General features: G+C 40.2%; 1 protein-coding gene across 15 annotated transcripts in view; it reads right to left on the bottom strand.

Moving 5' to 3' along the window:
• Positions 1-27740, bottom strand: part of GRID1 (glutamate ionotropic receptor delta type subunit 1) — a 911822-nt gene that overhangs the window by 389720 nt on the left and 494362 nt on the right. For all 15 annotated transcript variants that reach the window (XM_072995117.2, XM_072995121.2, XM_078390967.1 and 12 more), the window contains exon 4: positions 12314-12519. In XM_072995117.2, coding sequence (XP_072851218.1) covers positions 12314-12519 — 206 coding nt within the window. The remainder of the gene's footprint in view (positions 1-12313; positions 12520-27740) is intronic.

The raw sequence follows: 27740 nt of genomic DNA on the forward strand, positions 1-27740 counted from the left end.
AGTGAACCATGCAAAATATATTTACCCACAAAATAGATTAAATAGAATATGAGTGCACGGCATTAAGATGCATGAGGCGAGACGACTTGCTGAAATTGTATGGTTATAAAGCAGGTATGGGTCTAAGCCAGTTCATTAATGAGAGGCCCCTGGGAATCCCATCTATGTCACTTTCAGGATTATGGTGGTACAAAGACAATATATACCGTAAATGTAATGAATAAATAATTTTAGTCTTATTAATTCTGATTATCCATAAAGTGAACTTAGTAGGAATAAACTATGTCCAAATATTCATCTACTTAGTGTTGTCCTCGCACCTGGAGAAGACTACAGTGACCACTCTTGATACTACAGGACCAATCATTGCAATCACCATTGTCATCACTGTAGCCCATTCACAAGTTCCAAATACATCATTCTCTAGCTCATATGAAGTTTCTGGATGCTCAACAACCATATGCTAGCAGAGTCTGCTTCCCATTACTACTTTTCAATAGTTCACTGACTGAAAGAGAGTGTTTGGCCCATTGTAAAAAGAGGTATGTATAGATTTGCTGCTTTTGTAGCATAACATACTCAGAAAAGAAATTGTGGTTTCCTAATATCATTAGTAGCCCATAAACATGCATTTTTGGAACAAATCATTACATCTGTGTCTCCACTTTTTTGTATAAAGTGTTCAGAGTTTTTTTAACTTTACATGGACAGCTCCATTGCAAGCATCAATGCCTCCAAATCTCTTGGATGTATTAAACATCCTCAATCATGACAGTAAAACTTGGACAAATCTAGCAAGATGCCAGTTATAATTGATGCAGAAAAGCATAGAATATTACATGGTCAGTTAATGTGGAATCTGAGCCAAAAGGAAGTTGTATCTAAACCAGGAACAATTAAACTGAAAAAAAAAGCCCTACATCTGGACATTCGGAACAATTCAAAACACAGCTTCCATACAACTGATTCAAATTAATTTATTATTACCTAATTCATTAAACCCCTTCACGGATTGCTGCCTTGTCATGGCGAAGGGGCTTGAGTAACTCAGGGAAGCTATGGGCTATGCCGTGCAGGGCCATCCAAGATGGACAGGTCATAGTGGAGAGTTCTGACTAAACGCAATCCACCTGGAGTAGGAACTGGCAATGCCACTCCGGTACCTTTGCCAAGAAGACCCCATGAACAGAAACAAAAGGCTAAAAGATAGGACACTGGAAGATGGGCCCCTCAGGTTGGAAGGCGTCCAACATGTTACTGAGGAAGAGCGGAGGACAAGTACAAGTAGCTCCAGAGCTAATGAAGTGGTTGGGCCAAAGCCGAAAGGACGCTCAGCTGTGGACGCGCCTGGAAGAGAAAGGAAAGTCCGATGATGCAAAGAAAAATACGGCATAGGAACCTGGAATATAAGATCCATGAACCTTGGTAAGCTGGATGTGGTCAAACACGAGATGGCAAGAATAAACATTGACATCCTGGGTGTCAGTGAACTAAAATGGACAGGAATGGGCGAATTCAATTCAGATGATTATCATATCTACTATTGTGGGCAAGAATCTCACAGAAGGAATGGAGTAGCCTTCATAGTCAACAAAAGAGTGGGAAAAGCTGTAATGGGATATAATCTCAAAAATGATAGAATGATGTCAATACGAATCCAAGGCAGACCTTTCAACATCACAGTAATCCAAGTTTATGCACCAACCACCAATGCTGAGGAGACTGAAATTAACCAGTTTTATGAAGACTTACAACACCTTCTAGAACTGACACCAAAAAAAGATGTTCTTCTCATTCTAGGGGATTGGAATGCTAAGGTAGGGAGTCAAGAGATAAAAGGAACAAAAGGGAAGTTTGGCCTTGGAGTTCAGAACGAAGCAGGGCAAAGGCTAATAGAGTTTTGTGACGAGAACAAGCTGGTCATCACAAACACTCTTTTCCAACAACACAAGAGGCAACTCTACACATGGAAGTCACCAGATGGGCAATACCGAAATCAGATTGATTATATTCTCTGCAGCCAAAGATGGAGAAGGTCAATTCAGTCAGCAAAAACAAGACCTGGAGCTGACTGCAGCTCTGATCATCAGCTTCTCATAGCAAAATTCAAGTTTAAACTGAAGAAAGTAGGAAAAACCACTGGGCTAGTCAGGTATAATCTAAACCACATCCCCTATGAATACACAGTGGAAGTGAAGAACAGATTTAAGGAACTCAATTTGGTGGACAGAGTGCCTGAAGAACTTTGGATAGAGGCTCGTAACACTGTACAGGAAGCAGCAACAAAAACCATCCCAAAGAAAAGGAAATGCAAGAAAGCAAAGTGGCTGTCCAACGAGGCCTGAGAAATAGCAGAGAGGAGAAGGGAAACAAAATGCAAGGGAGATAGGGAAAGTTACAGAAAACTGAATGCATACTTCCAAAGAATAGCAAGGAGAGACAAGAGGGCCTTCTTAAATGAACAATGCAAAGAAATAGAAGAAAATAATAGAAAAGGAAAAACCAGAGATCTGTTCAGGACAATTGGGGATATTAGAGGAACATTTTGTGCAAAGATGGACATGATAAAGGACAAAAATGGGAGGGACCTAACAGAAGCAGAAGACATCATGAAGAGGTGGCAAGAATACACAGAGGAATTATACCAGAAAGATTTGGATATGCAGACAACCCAGATAATGTGATTGCTGACCTTGAGCCAGACATCCTGGAGAGTGAAGTCAAGTGGGCCTTAGAAAGCTTGGCTAACAACAAGGCCAGTGGAGGTGATGGCATTCCAGTTGAACTATTTAAAATCCTAAAAGATGACACTGTTAAGGTGCTACATTCAATATGCCAGCAAGTTTGGAAAACTCAAAAGTGGCCAGAGGACTGGAAAAGATCAGTCTCCATCCCAATCCCAAAGAAGGGCAGTGCCAAAGAATGCTCCAACTACCATACAATTGCACTCATTTCCCATGCTAGCAAGGTTATGCTCAAAATCCTCCAAGGTAGGCTTCAGCAGTATGTGGACCGAGAACTCCCAGAAGTACAAGCTGGATTCCGAAGAGGAACAAAATTGCTAACATGCGCTGGATTATAGAGAAAGCCATAGAGTTCCAGAAAAACATCTACTTCTGCTTCATTGACTATGCAAAAGCCTTTGACTGTGTGGACCACAGCAAATTATGGCAAGTCCTTAAAGAAATGGGAGTGCCTGACCAACTTATCTATCTCCTGAGAAACCTATACGTGGGACAGGAAGCAACAGTTAGAACTGGATATGGGACAACTGATTGGTTCAAAATTGGGAAAGGAGTATGACAAGGCTGTATATTGTCTCCCTGCTTATTCAACTTATATGCAGAATACATCATGCAAAAGGCTGGACTGGAGGAATCCCAAACTGGAATCAAGATTTCAGGAAGAAATATCAACAACCTCCGATATGCAGATGATACCACTCTGATGGCAGAAAGTGAGGAGGAATTAAGGAACCTTGTAATGAAGGTGAAAGAGGACAGTGCAAAAAATGGTCTGAAACTCAACATCAAAAAAACTAAGATTGTGGCCACTGGTCCCATCACCTCCTGGGAAATAGAAGGAAGATATGGAGGCAGTGACAGATTTTACTTTCTTGGGCTCCATGATCACTGCAGATGGAGACAGCAGCCACGAAATTAAAAGACGCCTGCTTCTTGGGAGGAAAGCGATGACAAACCTTGACAGCATCCTAAAAAGCAGAGACATGACCTTGCCAACAAAAATCCGCATAGTCAAAGCTATGGTTTTTCCTGTAGTGTTGTATGGAAGTGAGAGCTGGACCATAAAGAAAGCTGACTGCCGAAGAATTGATGCTTTTGAATTGTGGTGTTGGAGGAGGCTCTTGAGAGTCCCCTGGACAAACCTATCAATTCTAAAGGAAATCAACCCTGAGTGCTCCCTGGAAGGACAGATCCTGAAGCTGAAGCTCCAATACTTTGGCCGTCTCATGAGAAGAGAAGACTCCTTGGAAAAGATCTTGATGTTAGGAAAGTGTGAACGCAAGAGGAGAAGGGGACGACAGAGGATGAGATGGTTGGACAGTATCATCGAAGCTACCAGAATGAATTTGACACAACTCCGGGAGGCAGTGGAAGATAGGAGAGGCTGGCATGCTCTGGTCCATGGGGTCACGAAGAGTCAGGCACGACTAAACGACTAAACGAACAAAGAAATTCATTAAAAGATTCAACAACTAATTTGACATTTGCTATTTTAATGGGAACCTTTTTTACTTATTTTAATCAATAAATACCAACAACATAAAGGGTGGTGTTTTTTTTTGCAACTATTAACATTTCTTGTTATTTTAGTTCACTACCTTTGGGAGGAATTTGAAGGGCTCAGGGTGGATTTTAGTAATTCTTTTATTTAACAGTTATCTTAAAAAAATAAATACAGCTAATTACTTTGATATATTTTTCTTAATCATATTTAAAAATCCAATGATGCACCATTTATCTTTTAGTGAAAAAACAATATTTTCAAGTTGTTTACGTCACCTCTCTGCAAGCAGAAAAACAAGCATTATATCCAAGCATCCCTGATATTGGGGAACAGGACTTGACTGCTGGGAGCATACCAGATATTGGCTGAAATCCTATGGCTCTGCAGAATTGTTTGAAATGGGCCTACTCTAGTTGCAACCTACTATGCTAAGCCACTACTAGGGGTAGGCCCATCTGAGTCAATGGAAATTATGGAGGAGTTCACTCACCAAATCCCCACTGATTCAATGGGCCTACTCTGTTATGACTTACTATGCTATGCAATAGGCCTTCAGCCAATAAACATGATCTGAGATGTTTTGTACTGGAGAAAACATCATACCATACCAAATGTAAACTTTCTGTATGGTGATAACGCTCATTCTGCCTTGACACTTTCAAGTCCAGTGGTTATCATTTGAAAATGTAATTATGCACAAGCTATACTACCTGGAAAGTATAAATAGTTTACAGCCCTCTTAAAGCATTTTAAGGCAGGGTTTACCCAACACATGAAAAACGACAGAAGGAACAAGTATGCTGGTTTTCCTTCCCTTTGCCACCAGTCTTGCACTTCCCCAAAGAGTTAGGTAGTTTTCTGCAGTGGTGTGCCCTTAGTGTTCAGAAAACCAGGGCCTTAATCCCAACTAAAGGAAACCTAACGACTCACTAGAATGTATATACATTTTGATTTATTTCAAAATTTCCCATTGACTCAGTGGGTCTAATCTAGTTGTGACAAACAATCAGAGTTAGGTGCAGGATTCCAAAACAGATAGTCCTAAAATGGCCCAATATATAGCTTCCTCCCCCCCCTTTTTTTGCCTTATTTCTTATTCAACAGTTATCTTAATGTCTTCTTTCATTTAACTTTATTTACTTTAAGGCATCAATGAACTGAGATACAACATAGCATATATTTGTTTTTAACTTGCTATATTGTTGGAAAATCTTAAAGCAAGCAGTTGAAAAAGAATGGCATAATGATATATACATATACAAAATACTGCCACCAGGTAAAAATGTATGCAGTTGTTTTACCACTCTCTTTTATGGACTGTTGTTACATTGTGGTTTACTGCTGATATTTTGTTTTGTTCTTATATACCATCCTGGAATTTACTTATCCTGGATGAAAAGATGCTGTCCAAAGTTTTAAATAAAAGCAGGGGCAGGATCTGGGTTTACTGTGCATCTCTCATAGGTGGTGACCTATGATAGAAAAGGACTAAGATACTATGAGGCACAGTGTTCATAAATTCTATTATACTCTCTCAATTTTTATTTGTTTGTTTCTCCTCCTTTTAAACATTAGGTGGCTAAAAAGGAAAGGAGGGGGGAACCGGGAAACTACAATCCAGTTAGCCTAACATCTGTTCCAGGGAAGATGGTGGAAAGCCTCATCCAAGATAAAATCTTAAACCATGTAGAAGAAAAAGCTTTGCAGAGGGAAAATCATCATGGCTTCTATAAGGGCAAGTCTTGCCTCACAAACCTTTTAAAGTTCTTGGAAAAGGTCAACAGGCATGAGGATGCGGGTGAACCAGTGGATATTGTCTATCTGGATTTTCAGAAGGTGTTTGACACGGTCCCTCACCAAAGGCTGTTGAGAAAACTCCACAGTCAGGGGATAAGAGGACAGGTCCTCTTATGGACTGAGAATTGGTTGAGAAACAGGAAAGAGAGAGTAGGTGTCAATGGGCAGTTTTCACAATGGAGAGAGGTGAAGAGCGGTGTGCTCCAAGGATCTGTCCTGGGACCGGTGCTTTTCAACCTGTTCATAAATGACCTGGAGACAGGAATAAGCAGTGAGGTGGCCAAGTTTGCAGATGACTATAGTGGACACCCTGCCTTCCCATATATGTAATAGTATTAACCTGCACCAATGGGAGCTGTTCGGAGGTGGAGCCAGAGAAACCAGAAGGGAGGGGTGAGTCAGAGAAGAGAGGTTTGGTCATTTTTAGTGAGTTCAGTTAGAGTCAAAGATGACAGTCTGAAGTAGAAGTTAATATGTGGCAGTTAGGTAGGGTGTCAGAGTTATGAGTTAAAGGAGGCAGTTAAGAGTGTGGAAAATATAGAGAACTAAGAGAGATAAGAGTGAAACAACTTATTACTAATCTAATGAACACATGAAAGTCTGTGAAGAACCTGTTTAAGCAAACTGTAATCAATAAAGCTGTGCTGTTCAAATTTATATTCAGCTTGGATCTCAATCTTTCTAATTAAAGGGTGTTGACAGAGGTCAACTGGTGGCAGCAGAAAGGAGAGAACATGCCGTGGGCCTCAGGCTAGTGAAACAATCTGGGGACATGTGAGGGGCGTGTCACAATTGGTGTCAGCTTGTAGGATGAGCCCTTTGTTTGGTGAAACAAGCAGGAGCCATGAGGAAAACATCACAATGACACAAAACTTTTCCAGATGGTGAAGACCAGAGGGGATTGTGAAGAGCTACAGAAGATGACTGAGGGGGAACATGACTGCAGAGGATGGATAAAGTGGATAGAGGGAAGCTCTTTTCCCTCTCACACAATACCAGAGCCAGGGGACATCCACTCAAATTGAGTGTTGGGAGAGTGACAATAGACAAAAGAAAATATTTATTTACTCCGCATGTTGTTAGTCTATGGAACTCCTTGCCACAGGATGTGGTGATGGCATCTTAAAAGGGGATTGGACAGATTTCTGGAGGAAAAGTCCATCACAGGTTACAAGCCATGATGGGGATATACAATCTCCAGGCTTAGAAGGAAGGTACCTCCAAAGCCAGATGCTGGGGAGGGGTATCAGGAGACAGGTATCTAATTGTCTCATGTGCTCCCAGAGGCATCTGGTGGGGCCACTGTGAAATACAGGAAGCTGGACTAGATGGGCCCTTGGCCTGAGCCATCAGGGCTCTTCTTATGTTCTTATGAATATCCTTAGCTATTTTCTATCATGCCAGCATCTGTCAGGACAAGCTCATGGCCAGAATCAAAATCAAAGGAGATATCAGAGAAAGAGGAAGGCCCCATTGCTATCCCAACATATACTGGATTGATACACACAACGGCCACCCCAGAAGACTCATGCATATTCACAGGCCACAATCCTTCCTAAGTTAGCACACATATGCACTAGAGACCCTCTAATACCCCAAGTAGTGATGACAGTGATCAACCCAAACAGTGTTCTAGAACAGAAGGTATATTTCATACCGGAAAGTATAAGCATTCCCATCTCTGACTTCAATGTGAGGGAAGAGAGCAGAAAGTAATGTACGCTTCAGGGAAAGAAAGGTCCTTTTGATTCTTCAGAAGGTGGGCAAGCAGGACTAGCTATAAAACTGCCTAATGGCTGCTTGGCTGGTGGCATAATCTGCTTCTCTCTGGATCCTTCTGCCCTTATTGAATTAATTGGCTAGCAAGCTATATTATTGACACAATAAAGTGCCTTATGACACCTTGGAGATGAACCGATGATGCAAATAAGCATTAACACTACCCACTTTGGTTAGGACCTGCTTCTCCCACTCTTGCTGAACTGGGCAGCTTCTCGGTAGGATAGAAAACTGAGCCAAAGCATTCAGGGTGGAAGGGAGCAGGATGACAAGATGATGGGGGTTTGCTAAAGTTCACAAGGTTGTACTCTTTAATTTGTACACCAACCCTGCCATGCAGGAATACCCAAACACCCACAAAATGTAAAGGGATCCAATAGCGCGCGAGGCAAGGCCTTATTAATACTAACAAGCCTGCTTCTTCCAGAATAACCAAACTGCTGTAAGATTTTTATTATTTTATGGTAGATGTTGCAAAAAGTCAAAAAGAAATAAAGGCACAAGCAGTTTCAAAAGGTCAGTTCCAAAGAATTCAACAGTAATCCAAAAATTTGTGAAGAAAATGCATATCCATAAAGATTGAACATTAGGGGAATTCCATGGAACATAAGAAAGCTAACTATCCTAAATAACTTACATTGAAGCAGAACTTGAGCATAGTTCCAGAGCACATGCAGAATATAAATCAGTTAGCAAGATAGTAGGCAAGCATAGCATACTCATCAGAAAAACTAAGCTAAACTAAGTAAATTTCTCATAACATTTTTATATCCATCATCCACTTTTCCAGACCTTTCAAGTATGTTCTACCAATCAGGTCCTGTCACTCTGAAACTTCCAGAAGGGAGTAACGTTTGCTAAAGTAACTTCACTCATTTCCTCTCTTTTTCTCGGCTGAAACCAGTTCTAACTAATTACCTTGGTACCAGGAGAGAATTTTTAATGACTGTGGAAATCCCTTGTCACACGCTGGTAAAACACAACTGGCAAAACTCTTAACAAGCAATTTCTTCCCTTGTCTTCTGGCCTGCCCTTACCCAGCACTAGCTAACAGGCCCAAGCTTCAAAGGCAACTGAAACCATCATCCCCTCATCTGCAGTCTCTTGACACAGGACAATACCTCTTTTCCACCATGAATAATTAAAAACAGATTTATTCACAAACACCTTGCTTCAAACTACTGTATTCAAAACAATTTTACCCTTCCTTCCTCCACCAATTATGAAGGTGTGCAGGCAGTCCATAGATTCATAAATACCATGGGGTTAAGTAACCTGCCAGCATCCACATGGCCCATATGATTGCCGAATTATTCCCTTCAGTGTATTTCAAATGCACAGACCCTTTAGAGAGATTACATACTTCCATTATTCAACCTTCCTTTCCTAAAGCTTTTCTGAATCAATCAAGGTTCAGTAACAGAAGATTTTTGAACAAATTGCTTCTTAATTCAGCCTAGACGTATACTCCTGCAGGGATCTGGAAAAATATCAGGATCATTAGCCCTAATAATTCCCGTAATAGCACTTTTCTCTGGGGATAGGCAGAACACTACGATAATTTAGTGCATTACCCTTTAAACTTCACAGTCCTGCAGGGCCATTGCCTTTCCTACATGTGAATACAAACCTCATGAATATTAGTGGGAGTTATGGATTTTAAAGGTGACTGGTTTGAGAGCGTGAAATGAAATATTGTTGCCAGAATGAATAGAAATATAACTCAGTCTCTGAGCAGGCTATTATTTTTTTTGAAAATCTGAAAGCCAATTTATAAGAGTATCCTTTGAGACTTCAAGTGAAGCCAAAATATAAAGGGCGGGATCCCGTTTGCAAATTCACAGTGTAACAGCTCTGCAAACAGAACGCTCCATATTTGTTTCAGCAACCTCCAGCTTGCAGTTGCACAAGCTGAATGGTACCCTGTTGAAAGCAAGGGGGCTTTCCATTAGTGCAAAGGAGTTGTGTATTCGCCCTTGCACAAACAACAGGACCATTCCACACATAGTGAAGAACCAGGAGGATACTGCTCATCGAAACACACACTAGACCGGTTCCTAGCTCTGTTTCATTGGCATATGTCAGCGACCATTGCACACTTGTGAACACTGGAGCAGCTGATAATCTTAGCTGTGTTTTCCCCCCCATAAGAGTGAAGAATGGAGGGCACCTTTTCTTAGAGACAACTAGCTTATCCTTACACATGTTCCTCAACACATGTTGGCTGCATGTCAGGACCTATCCAGCTAGTTTGCACAGTGTCATAGGTAAGTGTACCAAGTAAACTAGAAAATGTCTCTGAAATAGAGGTTGGAAAGTTAGTTTTCTTATTTCAGACTCACCGCAACCTCTAGCAAGTGAGACCTGGGGAGTGCCCAACAAAAAAAATACCTGGTCCAAATTCTGTTCAGAACCCATTCCACGATGCAAGACTCCACAGGCATGTTGGGAGTACTTAGCAGATGTCAGTATGGAAAAAGACTCTCTCAAGGTAAAAAGTCACAATGCCACTACTTCCACTAAGCATTTCTATGCTTGTTTAAATTCTTCTTTATTCCACATTCAAAAGCTTTTGCCCAATCTTCTTATAAACATTCAGCCTACATTCTGTGCATGCAACAACAAATTGGTTGCCAAATTAAAGTAAATAAAGTGTTAAATACAGCAGTGATGCGCTAGATGTCCACTTGAAGAAGAACAAAAAAGTAAATGAAGAGCAATTATCATCAAATTCCCTAGGTACTGTGAATATTGCATTACCTGTGCTCTGCCACTTGCATCTTGGATTTTCCACAATAATCTCATAATCTACTTCATTTTGGAAGACAATGTGTGAAAATTAAAACATGCCAATGTTATCCCACAATATAGTGCTAATCAGACTGTTGCCCAACAGTAATACCCGAACTGTAATCATGATACTTTTTCAAGTATCAAAGAAAAATGGCAACAAATACTTCCTACTATAGGTTAATAAGCACATTACTCCCATAACAAAAGTAGGATTGTGTTAAGTGGGTTGTTGTAAAAAAATGTATCTTAGTGGAGCTGGGGGGGTGAGGTTGCTAGATTGGTAAATTTATAAGGCATCCCTACTACAAAAAAAAGGAAAGCATTTGTTTTAGATCATGGTGGAGAATGCTTTGTTTGAACTACCATTCCCATTAAGTCTCACTATTAGCCAGTTTCTCTAAGGCTGATGGGAATTAGAGTACACCAACAGCTGGAGAACCACAGGTTGCCCAATATTAAATGATCAGGTAAGCTACATCACATATAATAAGTATAACTGCATATAAAGGCAAAAAAATGTTTTGCCTATGTCCCGGGTTATGATTAAGTCTGCTCAACCAGGGCTTTGCCCCTTGGGTCGAAATTTAAAGTGTGCACTCTGTCTGAGGCTGGCTCAGCAACCTGGTCTATTGCCATAGGAAATGAAAGCAGTAGACTAGAACTCAGGGTCACAGAAGGTCATGAGGTCAGTAGATTAAGTCACTGGCAGAGAGGAAAGAAAATGCCGCGAGTATGCCAGGCCTCTGACCTGGAGGAGGTTGCCTCCTGTTGGGGGGCAGATCTACCCAGGTCTCATTAGACAAGATCTCTGGACTCAACAGTACAGAAAGCTAGCTTTTTAATTTATATAGACAGAGATGGAGACAGAGACGACCTATATAGAGATAGATGTTAGACACTTTGGAGGGTCTTTTGTTTCTTTGTTTTTGTAGTTTTGAGATCACAATTGATCCTCACAATCGTCTGATGAAGTGGACTTGTCCACGAAAGCTCACATTTTTTAAAAAAAGTTAGTCTTTAAGGCGTCACCATGTTTTTGTTTTTACTTTTTACTTTGTTTTCATCTATATTTGATCCCCTGTGGAGGAAAGGAAGATGCAAGGTGTTGAGTGCTGTGATTAATCTTGTAGTTATTGTATTGTTTTCATATCATAATAAACTATTTAGTTCATTTGAAGGCACATTTTGTGGTGTTTGCCCTGGGTAACAACATTTCTACTTAGGCCTCTACCTCTGTCCCCTTTTCTATGTCCATTCTACACATTCAAATTATTCTTCACTCACCTAATCCTAAAGCAACAATGACTAATCTACAAACCTACTTACAAGACAGTTGCAGGATTCAGAAGACCGAAAACACAGATGCTGGCTCATTTATGCAATAAGACCTGCACAACTCTAGCAGTCTATTGAAGCTATTGAGGCAGTCACAGCCAAGGCAAGTACAGAAAACTCCAAAGAAGCATTGCCAAAGAAGTTATGATCTCCCATGTCCATACGTATCGGTATTTCTCAAAAAAGTCACAAGACTGCACCTTTTTTAAAAACACATTTGTGGACTGATTCACTAAATTTTATCAATATGTTACTAGAAGTGCAATTAGAAACTAAAAGCTTTCAGCGCTCCAGCAGCACCATTTAACTTGCTTTGAGCAAAGATCTTTCCACATAAGATTCCAGGAAAAAAGGTACTAACCTCATTGATAAAAGTTTGCGCTCCCCTTGGACTGAGAAGTAAGATTGCCCTTCGTAATGTATCTCGGTAGCGATTCAGCTCTTCTGTTTTCATGGTTGTAAAAAGGCTGGCAAAAACCCTGCTGATGTTTCTGTCCACTTTTTGTAAAGATACATCAAGTCCTAGCTTTGAAGCCTGGTCCAGAAATCCTTGCAGACCACGAATATCTGCCAAATAGAAACAATAAAACATACTTTGAGTCTTTTCAAGATAGTACAGCCTTGAGCAAAAGGACAGCAAAGGTAATGGCCAAGATCCAAAGAATTCCTTAGATTTGTGATAAGGACTTATGACAGCCCAGTGGAATTTTTTTAATAGATGACCAACATACAGTTGAAAACCATCATACAGAGATGGCCCAAGATATTATGAAATAAAACATAGAAATGGTACAGGATACTGGCAGTAAATTATTCTGTTAAATAATTGATCATTTGCTGCCATCCCATTGCTCTTGACCCTATTTGATGACAGTGCGGAATCCAAAATGACATCTGTCACAGGACACAGTCTAAACCCCAAAACTTCTGGTCTTACAGTTCTTTACATACTGATCGGTGTGTTTTGTGTTAGACATAACGTTGCCTCAATAAGCAAATGGAGAACTTCTTCAGCTGCATGCAGTCAATGAGCTTTGCCAAGTTAATTTCATTTCACTTAACATTCTCTGTGAACAGAGTGATAGAGGATTCATGCTTTTGGTCACATTTCCTAGAGCTATATTAAGTGCAACAGCAGCAGCATGGCATCACAGAATTATTTCAAGGCAACTCACTGTGACTCCCATGGAGGCCAACCTAAAAGCTGCTTCTGAGAGTGACACCTAAGTCACTGAGAAGACTTAATCACTATCTTGCTATACAATACTCTGAAAATGCAAGGAAACAGAACCAGTAGTGAGCAAATGGAATTATATAAGAAATGCTACAGTATGAGGTTCATATTTAAAAGTTCCTTGGAAAGCTCCCTAAGAAACCCTAACAAATCCTCATGAGATATGCAAGACTATTCATACTTTATGAACATCTAAATCAATGGACTCTATTTTGGAACAGTATGCTATTTGCGTCATGGAAACAACGTAAAAACACTAGATCTTGTCCTTGTACCTAAACTTTCAATTCCAAAATAAATAGTGACATATTTTCCTGGATAATAGAACTTTTACAAAGCCTTTTATGGAACTTCCCTACCTCAGACCTATAGCATATAAGCTGCTACTGAAGATGTTACTTCTATGACTGCCATTCATCCATAGATACAGTCTTGACCAAAAATATTGGCACCCTTGCAATTCTGTCAGAAAATGCAATCCTTCTCTTGAAAAACTGTTGCAGTTGCAAATTTTTTGATACTCACATGTTCATTTCTTTGGTTTATGTTGGAACAACACACACACACAAAAAAAACAGAGAAGTCAAATCTGATACAATCCCACACAGAAACCCAAAAATGCACTGGCCAAAATTATTGGCACCCTGTCTAAATTGTAAAAAAAAAAGAAAAAAAAGAAGAAGCTTTTTAAGCATGTGATGTTCCTTTAATTTGCATTTAGACACTGTCGCAAGTAAGAGGTGTGAGCAATATAGTAATCACACTTGCAACCAATTAAGATGGAGAAAAATTGACTCAACCTTTGTGTTGTGTGTGACACTGAGCATGGAGAAAAGAAGGAAGTGTAAAGAGTTGTCTGTGGATTTGAGAGAAAAAATTGTGGAAAAACCTTGACAGTCTCAAGGCTACAAGTCCATCTCCAGAGATCTTAATGTTCTTCTGTCCACTGTGCGCAATATCATCAAGAAGTTTACAGCCCCTGGCACTGTAGCTAACCTCCTTGGACGTGGACAGAAGAGTAAAATTACTGAAAAATTACAATGAAGGGTTGTTCGAATGGTGGATACAGAACCCAAATTAACTTCCCAACTAATTCAAGCTGATCTGCACAGGGTACAACAGTGTCAGCTCGCATAATCCACCGCCATGTGAATGAAAAGGAACACTATGGGAGGAGACCCAGGAGGACATCACTGCTGTCACAAAGGCATAAAAAATGAAGACCGGAGTATTCCAAAACTTATGTGACAAAACCACAATTGTTCTGAGAAAATGTACAGTGGTGCCTTGCAAGATGAATTTAATTTGTTCCGCAGTTAATGTCGTCTTGTGAAAAATTCATCTTGCGAAACGCATTTTCCCATAGGAATGCATTGAAATCTAATTAATGCGTTCCTATGGGCAAAAAAAGTCAGAACAAAATCAAATTTGGTTTACAAAGGGTTTATTAAGTGCTCTTTAAAGCCATACATATTGTGCAGATGACTGAAAAAATTTCAGTCAAAAAACCTTAACTTTTTAAACATCATAGAAAAACATTTTAGAATCAGCAAACATGAGGCAGGAACAAAAAACAGAAAACATTCTTCTTGTGAACCACGACCATAGGAACATTTGTCTTGTGAGTCATCAACCCCATTGCCCAAACCATTTGTCTTGCGAGGTGTTTTTTTCCTGCGAGGCATTTGTTTTGCGAGGCACCACTGTACTGTAGACAGATGAGACAAAAGTAGAGCTTTTCCGTAAGGGACATCATGGCACTGTTTACAGAAAAATGAGGCATTCAAAGAACACATTTCCTACAGTCAAACATGGTGGAGGTTCAAAGATGTTTTGGGGTTGCTTTGCTGCTTCTGGCACTGGATGCCTTGACTGTGGGAAGGGTATCATGAAATCTGATTATTACCAAAGAATTTTGGTGGCCGGTGTCAGAAAAGTGCATCTCCACCAGAGGTCATGGGTCTTCCAGCAGGACAATGACTCAATTCAAAAGCACTCAAAAATGTTTACAAACAAAGTGCTTGAGAGTTCTGAAATGGCCTGCAATGAGTCCATATCTGAATCACATATAGAACACCTAAGGAGAGATCTCAAAACAGCAGTTGGGAGAAGGCATCCTTCAAATTTGAAGGCCCTGGAGCAGTTTGCAAAAAAAAAAAAAAAAAAAAAAAAAAAAAAAAGAAAAAGAAAAAGAAAAAGAAAAAAAAGAAAAGAAAGAAAAAAGAAAAGAAAAAAAAGAGTGGTCCAAAATTCCAGTAGAGAGATGTAAGAAACTCATTCATGGTTACAGGAAGCAATTGATTTCAGTTATTTTTTCCAAAGGGGATGCTACCAAATATTAAGTTATGGGTGCCAATAATTTTGGCCAGTGCATTTTTGGGTTTCTGTGTGAGATTGTATCAGATTTGACTTTTCTTCTCTGTTTTTTTGTGTTGTTCCAGTGCAAACCAAAGATATGAACACTTGAGTACCACAACATTTGCAACTGCAACAGTTTTCTGAGAGAAGGGTTGCATTTTCTGACAGAATTGCAAGGGTGCCAATATTTTTGGCCATGGCTGTATTCCCCAATATAGTGTGGACTGGTATCAACAGGCTTTATCTGCATAATCATGCTAAGTCTCATTCATTCTGAAAGCCACAATCCAAAGGGGTTCACCAACACTCCAAAGGCTAAGCCTAATCACACTGTGGGCTTCATTGCAATACATGTATTTGGAACTTTATATTTGAAACCTCTGATTGAACAGAAAGAGTCAAAAGAAAAAGTTATTATTGCACAGCAGAAGTCAGTGCAGGGGGGTAGGATATGTTTTCACAACTTCTGTTTCTTTTTCAATGTGTTTTCTATATTAACTGAAATAATTGCAACAACAAGAATCAATTCTTCTGGCTAAAATATTTTACTCATGTTGTCAGCCCAGTGTTTTCTGAATTCAAATTCCGTGGATTAGACCCTTTGCTGTCTTTATCAGTTTACAGGTACTTGATATCTAAAGCATAACAGTACCATTTTTTGTTGCTGTTTTTAGTGCTGTCTGCTTCATAGAAGTGCACTACTTGAAAATGAGACATTTCTCATTTTGGTTTGATTAACAATGTCACATTCAACCAACATCTGAAGTTATTTTTTTAAACAGCATTTGCAGATAATAATGAATGAGATGCTATTGTTTGGGGATGAGTTATATTTCCCACTAACATGCTAAGCACTAAGATACAAAAGTAAAAGCATTAGACATATGAGTAATATTTGAAAGAAAAAGAAGAAGCTCTTGAATGGTGGTTATGGGTTTGATGGGGAAGGGAAGATGTTTTTAATTAGCTAAAACATAAGTTAGAACATTGTGAAGGGAGGGGAGTAAAGGCATACACCCCAAGCAAGTCATCCGGCCCCAGCAAACATGTATCAGGCAGCTGGGAAGAGGTTACGTCTTCTCAGGATCAGGCCTACACAATTGAAGGACAAACAGATCCCTGGTGAGGAACAGCTGGAGGCAGCAGACTCAAGGCGAATAAAAGAACAAGAGATAGAAAGCACAGGTTCCTTGCTTATCTCTGAAGAAGAGGATGTGTGAGAGGATACAAGGGAGGAGAAATGCTGGGAAGTGTCTATCCTTGTCGGATTTGTTTGCTTGTAACAGGAGTCAGACACCTTGGACAAGGCTATGTTAGCCTGGATACCACCATAGCCCTGTAGAGGCAAGTGACAACGAGCACACGTAGAGATGAGCTGCAGGACCTGACTTCTTTTGCTCATCTATATAAAAGATAAAGGTAAAGGTTCCCCTTGGCAATTTTTGTCCAGTCGTGTTCGACTCTAGGGGGTGGTGCTCATCCCAGTTTACAAGCCATAGAGCCAGCGTTTTGTCCGAAGACAATCTTCCGTGGTCACATGGCCAGTGCGACTTAGACACGGAACACTGTTACCTTTCCACTGAGGTGGTCCCTATTTATCTACTCGCATTTGCATGCTTTCGAACCGCTAGGTTGACGGGAGCTGGGACAAGCGACGGGCGCTCACTCCATCACGTGGATTCGATCTTACGACTGCTTGGTCTTCTGACCCTGCAGCACAGGCTTCTGCGGTTTAGCCCACAGCGCCACCACGTCCCTCATCTATATAAGCCTTCCCTAAAAGGGGTGTGTCCTGGACCTATGCTCTCCTCTCCTTCTTGCTTTCCAAAACCCGGACTCTGAGGAACTCCAGTGAAGTTCATTAGGTCCCCAAGTTATCAAATGTTTAGAGATTACGTATAATTTCAGCCCTCTGAAACTCTTGGGGGAAGGAATGTTGTGTCAGTAATAAACGTTGTTCTGAGCCAAGAAGCTGAGCTGGAACCTATGGAGATACTGATGGGGACCTTGACTGCCGGCACCCCAAGAGGGGCACGTAAATATAATTATCAAGTACAAGTCAAAGCACATCTTTCAAAACAAGGAAATGTCATATATGTCAGGGAAGCACTAAATGTTTTTTTCAATAACAATAATACAGTAAACTCTTATGGGAAATCACAGGAGATTGCCAGAGCATAGCTCAGATTTGAATCTCCTCATAACAGGAGGTGACCTCTCTAATCCCAAACTTCCTCTCTCCATTCAGAGCAAAATCCAAATGTTTGGGAGAGAAAATCCTGTACCTACCTCGGTCTGTTGTTCTTCAACTCCCTTCAGAACCATCTCTGCCCACACCCATACCCTCTTAATACCTCTTAACTTCTTTCCTCCATTTTTTTAAAACAAATTGATTTAGTTTACTCTTGACATCTTTCAAATCATCTAATTTTAGATTGTTTCATTTAATGCATTTACTTCGATTTTACAAATTAAATTGTGTACAATGGTCTGATTAACATCTGAATTACTGTTAAACATAATGCTTTACCTGTTTATAATGCTATGTTCTTGCCTCTCATTCAGAAAAAGACACTTTCCCACATACTTTGTCCTTGATGGAATCAGCAGGGTAGATCAATCTTACTCTGCACATATCAGACTGTGCTTGTTCTGCCACTCCACTGCTCCTATATTTATCTTTACCTATTATCTCATAATACTTTATCTTATTGGCATTTATTGTTAGTCCAAGTGGACGACACTAATTTTCCAAGCTAGCGAAGAGTATCATTATGCCTCCAGTTGTATCGGTGTGATTTGCCTAAGGTAAGGAGCTTAACTTTAGATCACTGTGCCTTCTGACACATATAGCATACCTGAATTAATTTAAAAAAATCAAGAAGCCATGGTAACTCTAGAGCAATACAGCAAGACAAAGTGGTAGTTTTATACTGAAAACACACACAAACACACTTCATACTGTATACAGAGCAACATGAGTCCTTTGTTAATAGGCATCTTAGACATTTCTTATTATTTATTCACTTTATTTGTATTTTACTTCTACTTCACTTTGCTTCCAGCGAAGAGACTCAAAGCATCAGCAGCATAATGTGCAGTCAAGTCAGTTCTGACATAGCAACCTTTTTCAGGGTTTTCCAAGTGAGAGAATACTCAGGAGTAGTTTACCCTTCCCTTTTTCTTGGGGTGTCCTGGGGCTGTGCAGCTTGCCCAAGGGGACACAGACTCACTCTACTCACAGGAAGTACATTGGAGAATCACATTCCCAATCTCTGGCTCTGCAGCCAGATACCTAAACCACTGAGATATCCAGCCAGCTGACTCAAAGCAGCATACACAAGCCGGGCTGCCAGATCCCTCACTTACTCCATTCTCCTTTCTCTCTGTCTCCATGTGTGTACGTTGGGCTGTTTTTTCCCTTCTATATATCATACTACTGCTATGCCAGATTACAAGAAATAAAATAACCGTGGTGGCGCTGTAGGGACGTGGTGGCGCTGTAGGGACGTGGTGGCGCTGTGGGCTAAACCGCAGAAGCCTGCTGCAGGGTCAGAAGATCCGGCAGTCGTAAGATCGAATCCACGCAACGGAATGAGCACCCGTCGCCTGTCCCAGCTCCCGCCAACCTAGCGGTTCGAAAGCATGCAAATGCGAGTAGATAATTAGGGACCACCTCGGTGGGAAGGTAAACAGCGTTCCGTGTCTAAATCACACTGGCCATGTGACCACGGAAAGATTGTCTTCGGACAAAACGCTGGCTCTATGGCTTGAAGAGCGGGATGAGCGCCGCCCCCTAGAGTCGGACACGACTGGACAAAAAAAAAATTGTCAAGGGGAACCTTTACCTTTACCTTTATAGTGGTGGCAGTAGAGTAGCTGAGAGAGGCAGCCAGGGGCAGGGCAGGCCAGTGCAGGACAAAACCTTACAAGCAACCATTCTAAAAGCCTTTGACCAATAGGCAACAGTTTCAAACCAGATTAAACATTCTCCCAAGCAGATGCACACACCAATCCAAAGACCTTGTCGCTACGAACCACATGACTTTAAACTAGAGACAGGGGCATTGGTATACAAATATGAATATCCCTGCATAGCTGGACTTAATGAGGGGCCGAACCGTCCACTCACGTATCCGCCGGTGGTGGTAGCCTCGTGTGCAGGGAGGCTTGTCCTCCCTCCCCCTGCCTGGAGTTAGCTAGATGAGCAGAAAGAGAGTGACGTTCCGGGAGTGACCGGACGTGTGAGTGGACGGTCCAGCTCCAAGGGCCAGATCCTCATTAATTCCAGCTGTGCAGGGGTATTCGTATACCCCCATCTCTACTGTACTTTAAACCAATTTCACAAAAGCAAACCATCTCCCAATTTCTTTTCAGAGTGTGTGTCTTTAGTTAACAGTTCCTTTCAATTTACCTTATTTCCCTTTTCCTACTAGAAAAACTCTTCCTTTTTATTATTTATTTCATCTGGGGAGAAATCCTTCAGGAAACAATGTTTCTAGAGTCTATATTGTATACTTGGACCAATGAGGATAAAATTGGAAGCTAATGGTCACAATATACACTTTGGACCACTGTACCAAAGTCAGACTGCACTGAATGAAAAAAAAGGTTTTATTTTCTTTAAAACAATTAACACCCTCCCCTCCCCCAGAAATATACAGTAATTAATACAAAGGTTCTGCCTCTTTGACAATCCTCTAACCCCTGTACTTTTCTTCCAACTTCACTCTGACAGCTCCGATCTCTTCCTGGTCTTCTCACAGAGTCACTTTTTGCAGACATTATTGATTTGTTTGCACTTTCCTGGGTCTAACTTTTTTACATTCCTAACACTTTTCACTAATTGTGCCTGTTATGTTTTGAAACATTTCCCCCCCCCCTCGAGCTGCATGTGAAATCTTTAAAAGACATTAACACCACCATCACACATTAATGGGCTCTAACATATTTTGTGTGTCATTCTGTAGCTCGGCACATAACAAGAAACTGACTGCAAGCAGTGTGTTACGTGTCTCCCTTGATGATACCAGGAGAGTGTTTCTCTTCAGGGACCGGCAGGAAAGATGAAATATGAATGATTAATGACAAGCTATTTCACATCTTATGAAGAAACCATGATCCACAAACCCCTGTATCCTAGAAGAACAAGAATAATATATCAGTAGTTGGGTTTCAGATAATTGCTACTGGCAACAGCATGCTGTGCTCGTTAGGACCTAGAGCCTAGAAGTTTCAGCCCGTATAGTGACGACGTTAATTCGTTCCGTGAAAATCGCTGTAAAACGAAAACGTCGTCATGCGATTTTAAAAAGTCCATAGAAACGCATTAAAACATGATTAATGTGTTCCTAGGGGCTTCAAACTCACCATCCAGTGAAGATCCTCCATAGCGCGGCCATTTTCACTGCCCATGCAGCAAGGAATCCATGCCAGAAAACAGCAGGTGGCCATTTTTTTTACCTGGCAGCCATTTTGAAACTGCCGATCAGCTGTGCGAAAATCATTGCTTTGCGGTGATCGGTTACCGAAACACGGGACCGATCATCACAAAGCGAAATTCCCCCATAGGGAACATCGTTTTGCAATTGCTTTTGTGATTGCAAAAACATTGACGTAAAGCGATTTCGTCGTCAAACAGAGCGCTCACAATACGAGGCACCACTGTATTGGACTGGAGCTCAGGATACCTGGGCTCAAATCCCTACACAGCCAAGGGAATATGCTGTGGAGTGGTAGAGGTAAACTACTCCTTAAACACCTCACATATCTTGAACACCGTATTGGCGTACTGTAGGTGAGAAGCAAGTTGACAACACGTAATAAACATAGTTTGGATGCAGTGCATTGCAGCTGTTAATGTTACCTGGAATGAATTCCCTTAAAAAAGCAAAATAATAACTGATAGCATCCTTAGTTTTTGAGGGGAAAGTGTAGAGTAATATTTACTCACTGTTGACAAAAACTGGATCGGGGTTTTGGGGAGCAGTTATGCATTATTTAAAATGTGTTAAAATAATCAATTAATTGATTAAAAAGCACTGTTTAACAACTTTTTACACAGAACATACAGAGTTTTGTTTCAGTTTTTAAAAATAATGAGAAATATGAACACATTGGCTAGAACATTTCAGTAACCTGTCACGTATAGGATCTGAAATAAGATGTGTTATCAGTCATGCAAAGGAGAGTCAACCACTTATGCAATTGTGTGTGTGGAGAAATTCTCAAGAGGATATTGTTCGCTGACTTTGAAAATATATATATTAAATATATTAAAATATATATTAAATATATTAAAATATATTAAATATTTTAAAGGAGGCTTATATATATATTTTAAAGGAGGCTTATATATATATATATAATATTTTAAACTAGGCTGGAGGTAGCAGCCTAGTTGTTAAAATATCAATATTGCTGTTCTCTTTTTGTTTATCTGTACGGTTACAAAATATATTCTGAAAGAAAGCTTTCTCCAGAGTTGATTTCTACAATCAGTCAGACAGAATTCCATTAAAAAAATCAGAGCTTAGAGAAGTTTGAGAGTAGCAGTCTAAAAAGTACCTTTTCCAAGCTTTGTTTCTATCCTTTACAGGAGTGGACCAGTCTACGTCAGCAGTGTAACATCAGTGCAGCCCAGTCCCTCAAATCTCACCCTCCATTCTGTGAACTGGAAAATTACAACTTCCAATTTTCCAGTTCAGGGAAGAAGAGCCACAATCTCATGTGAGTTCACTGCTCTGACATTACACCGCTCGCAGGAATACACCACTCACAAGAGTTTCATTTCAGTTTTGGATGCTTTCTTCATAGAAGTGAGACAGCTTTAGATTGACATCGCTAATTCTCAGATTGGGAACGTGCCCTTCTAAAAGAGTGTGCAGGAGTGCTTATGTATTTGACCTATGATGAAAATTACAGAGTTGATACCGCATGTGGCCATTCTGAACATTAGCACATAAAACGTGCTCACACTGACTTTAATGTATGCTTGGAATTTTGTTCCTAAAAAGAAGTTGTTATGCAGCTGGAAAAAGAGTCTAGCTAAGAAAATCAATTAATAGCATTTTCTGAAAATCAGTAGCCAAAAAAAATGTCACAGGCATTATATCTTCCACTTGAAAGCCAATGCTGACAAAGGAGGAGAGGAAGGATCAGATGGGGGGGGGGGGGAATCTCTGTGCATATATGTGTCACAAACTTGTGAAAATCCCGACAGTTTAAATAACATCATTTTCCTTAAATATTTGAAAGCAATTATATACAAACAATTCTTTTCACAAAACAGTGGTCATGGAATCAAAGGAAATAATATTGTATCTTCCAGAGCAATACAAGGCATGGTTACACTACTGAAATAAATCAGATGATGGATCAGGGCTTTTCAATTAAATTTAAAGTCAGAGAGAGGGTTTCCAAAGAAGAGGGAGTATCAGCCAGGGCTGAAACTGATCAGAAACATTTTGACTGGATGGGCACCCCTGAGGACCACTATCCTATTAATTGTTTTACAAAATTAAAACTTTTTGAAAGGTGCTTCAAATTTTCAAGTGTGGCACCAAAGCTTTTGTTTTGCTGGGATCTTGCTCAGAGCATTTCCATTTAAAGCAGCTTTTAAATGGAAATGTATACAACAAACATTTTCTCCCATTCTCTGGCTTATAGGAATTAGAATTAATTCTAAATACTTCCTTTGACTGTCCCTCTTTTCCCTAGAATTAAAGAAGCTCCAGTAATAAAAGAATACTGTTCAATTCCCCAGTCACTCAAAATGCTTTAAAGGTGGTGGTAGGGGATGAATAAGCTAAGGGCACGACCTACTCAAAATTTAATTTCCACTGAGTTGTATGAGAGAGGAATATAATATAATTCAAAATACTTAGATCGTGCAAAGGCCAATATTATGGCAATGCTCCTTTAAATTCTCTGATAGCTGAGGCATACTTTTATGCAAATACCTTCCTGCTTAAAGTGAAGCATACATGTCCTCATAGGTGCCCATTGCCAGTGCTTCTTGATGAGAAAGTGTTCTGAACATGTCTTCCAATCGGAAAGAAACATAGGAAACTGTGAGCATCCACTCAGCACGGATGAGTGTGTGCACACACAATGGGCAGTTTCCTCTGATGACAGCCAGGTCTGTTGCATCACTACAGATGGAATGCTCCTGTGATACCAGATTCTTCATCAAAGGGCAGCAAACAGTTCCTAGCAGTGGTAGATTGAAAGGACGCCAAGCTAGAGCAGTAAATTTCACAGAGATGCAATGGACAGTAGATTTGTTATATCACTTGCACATCCTTTATTTCCTGTTGAGTATAATATCCAGTACCATTCTAAAGATACTTAGTAAGTTTCTGTTTCATGAAAACATGAGAAGGATCAGGATGCACAACCAAGCAGCCTGTATTACTTTATTGAAATTATCACCAAGATCATGTTGAAGTTTTGTTTGCAACCTCACATGCTATCTGTAGTTTGTGGGACTGGAAGGGATTTTTCTGGGCTGGGGAGATTGTCTGTCTATCCAGCACTAACCAAGCTTTCCTTCCAGTCTTTGAATTCAGAGAGAACCCCACCTCTCTGCTAAGTCTTCCTTTCCCTCTCCTTCCTCTGTAGAAAGCAATTGTAAGTTTGCTGTTGAATTGTTCAGTTGGTTGTTAAATATACGTATGTGCAGTAAAGAAACCAGCATACACAAGTCTGCAACTTCAAGTAACTACAGTATAAGTAAAGATTGTTTTTTTTAAAAAAAAATCCTGCAAATATCTGAGAGTGAGTTATTAAGACCGTAAGTGCCAGTTAACGAGAAAGGGGTGGACCCTGAGGAATTTGTAACTATTCTCCTCTGTGAGACTCTGCATTTCTGCTGTGTAGCAAAAACAATTTTACCAGAAATTCAAAACTGCATAACAAAACATGGCTCTCTACCATAAATATTTTAAGACTGCAACAGGACGTTCCTGAAATATCTAATTTAATTAGATTACAGACACTTTCCAGGATGTTTAGCAGCAAGCCAACTGAAACCAAATCCAGGCCACCTAAGGGTGCAACAGCCCTTTGACATTTAGCACAAAAGGGCCACCACAGCTCTTATGCTAGATTTCAGTGTTCCATATTTAACTACATGAAGGGAAACTATTTCAGGAAATTAATTACCATAAAAATCAAATAGACATAGGCCAAACTCCACAGAAGATGGGGAATCCCTAAAGAACTATTTCCATTCAACACACCCATTTAATTCTCCACGCTGCAATAATTGCACCACTTTCCAAGCAATAAATCATCCAGATTGAGTATAATAGCTTTTCATTCCTCCACCTTCTTCCATTGCTGTTGCTAATCCATTAAACATGTTCAAGGACGCAGTATCTAATAAGGACAATGTCCATCTATTTCTGCTCAGAACTTACCTACATATGATTCTTTCTGTAACAGTAAACTCAGCTGGCATGAGCCAGCAGGACCACAGCCAAAATGTGGCCACTGCAATACACAGGGGAAATATCAGTCTGTGCCCAGGACCTCCCCTAGCGCTGCCAGGTCAACAGCAACGCATTCTCTGAGATTGCAGGGTCACAGCACTGCTTCTTGACTGGCTGATATGGAAACAGGCAACTGGTTCATCCAACTATGTGGGCCAAATTCAGGGCAGGGAGCAATTGCTATTGTTCCTGGTAGGACTCACAACCTATACAGGCTTTCCCAGAGCACACCTGGCATGTGGGGAGATTTCCAAGTCCCTACGTTGCTACTGGGGCTTGTACAAGATTCTCCACCAGTGCACAGGGATTTCCTCTCCCCCTCCCCCCAGGGCAACAAGAAAGCTTGTATGTGGCAACACTGGTGCTTCATTCCTTGCATTACTGCAAATGGCAGGATGAATCCATGTGCATGTTTCTGCCCGATCTCTCTCCAGTTGCCTCCCCTCACTCCTGACTTTCTGGTATGCCAACACTGCAAATGCCCACTACAGATATAAATATCTCCATACTGAGCTGGTGACCCCTTAGTGCCAGCTGAGAATAGAAAGAGACATGTTCCCAGGCTTTTAAAATCAGCTTCTATACAAATACTGTATAAAGATTCTCCTCATCCAGTACCACTCATCCTGGGATTCATCTCCCTGTCTGTACCTAGAGAAAGACAGCAGTTGCCTGAAACTCCCATCAGAGTCAGGACCAGGATGAGGACATGGCAACCTTGAATCCTACAGTCTGTAAACTTGTAAAACACGTTAAGCAACTAAAATGCAGGTGCAGGAGGTGAGATAAAAGCAGCCAGATGCTCACTGTCTGTAGAATATTCTGTTGAGGAGACTGAACCAAGAGTGGACAAAATGCTACAGAATATTTTTGAAGACACTGTATGGCTAGAACACTGACTTGGAATATGCCATACCTCGACAAACCTTTGTTCCAGGTCCCGCTCATAACGTATGTTTATAAATTACACATTGTTTGAAATGAAAATACAGTTTTGAATTGAACAAATCCTTAGAGCTTTAAATGTCTCAAGCAAAACATCCCCATATTTAGCAACCAGATATCCAGTCACCATGGTTATAAGCCTACATGGCAATTTTCTAAAATTTATTTTATATATATTTTTTAATTTATTCAATTTGTATCCCACCCCCATTAATGTTGCAGCACCACTCTGGGCAGGTTACAATCTCATAAAATAGAAAACACAAATGAAAATGAAAATATTAAAACCTTTAACAAATATAAAATCATCACAATCACAAATCTTCTTTGGTTCAATAGCCGTGTCCCTCAGTGGAATGGATAAGGAGCAATTTTCAGTTATTCACATTCACACCACAACTGTGACATGCTCTTACTGGACAAAGGAAGAACAGCAGCATTAGAGGCAATATAAGATGTGGCGGGGGCTGTCAATGAAATAATGGCTTCTACAATTGACAGAAGACTCTACAGGATCATAGAGTGTGCCATCAGCACAGTGGATTGAACTCAGAGACATCACCATCCTAAGAGCTTTCATATTTTATTTTACACAAAAACTACTCCAAGTTTAGAAATAGGTACATAGTTACAAATCCATAGCATTAAAATGGAGTGTATGGCAACATACTATAATCTTTTCCAGAATATCCAATATTTACTCTTGCTGGAATATATTGATTATTCAGATGATAGATTCATGATTTAGACTTATGGTATAGAATCTTCCAAGACATTTCACTACAATCACCATCTTTCATCCTAAAAGCAAACCAAGTGTCACGTCTTCCATGTAAAATGTTACATTATTTTGGATACAATGATAATATTTTCATTAAAGTAAACCAGGTTTATGTCTGACTGGTTTTAGAAAGAGATGGGGTCATATTCAAAGCGGTGGTTCTTCTGTAAACTTCTAAATGGGAGGCACAGTTTAGCAGTAGGTATAGCCCATACTACATTGACTAAAAGGGGCTTCTCAATAGCATCACTCTTACTATGTAATTCCCTCCTTCAGGAGGTTTAGCTGTTCCCTTTATTATTGAGTTCTGGACAAAAAGAAAGCTTGTATACATTTGTTCACCATGTTTTTGGAGATAAAACCTGGGACTTTATAGCTTTAAGGTTGTGTGTGTCTTCCGATATTGGTACTTAATTTTTATTGAATTTATATACATTTTAAATATTTTTGTGCTACCACGGTTATGCTTGGGAGGAATAGAACAATGATAGGAACAATAATAGGCCATTGAAGACACCTCATAAAGAAAGCCAGCTGTTTTTGTACCACCATACCACCTGCAGCACACAATTAGAACTGTAATTTACAACCACTCAAGCAGAAACTATTGTTCCTAAGTGGCCACCTAACATATCAGCAACCAGGACTGAGGTTCTGCTACAAGCAAAAGTACTATTTACAAATAGACCACTTAGCTGCAATCGTGGAACCTTCAAATGGTCATCTGTACAATCATGCATATAGGTTTTGCATTTCTGCTGATCACTTTTCAGAACTAAGCTATGTTATGCTTTGTTGAGACACTTTGCCAAGAAAAAACTGACCAAAAAATATTCCTCACCTGTAGTGCGAGAATGAAATGACAAGGGTTATTTCTTTTCAATTCAGGTTTTCACAATTTGCACAAAGCATCTCTGCAAAGAAACTGGTATATTTTGTCTGTCTTAAGCAATGTACATGCACATGTGCATACAGA

Source organism: Pogona vitticeps, chromosome 3 (assembly GCF_051106095.1).
Source record: "Pogona vitticeps strain Pit_001003342236 chromosome 3, PviZW2.1, whole genome shotgun sequence".
Taxonomy (NCBI): Eukaryota; Metazoa; Chordata; class Lepidosauria; order Squamata; family Agamidae; genus Pogona; species Pogona vitticeps.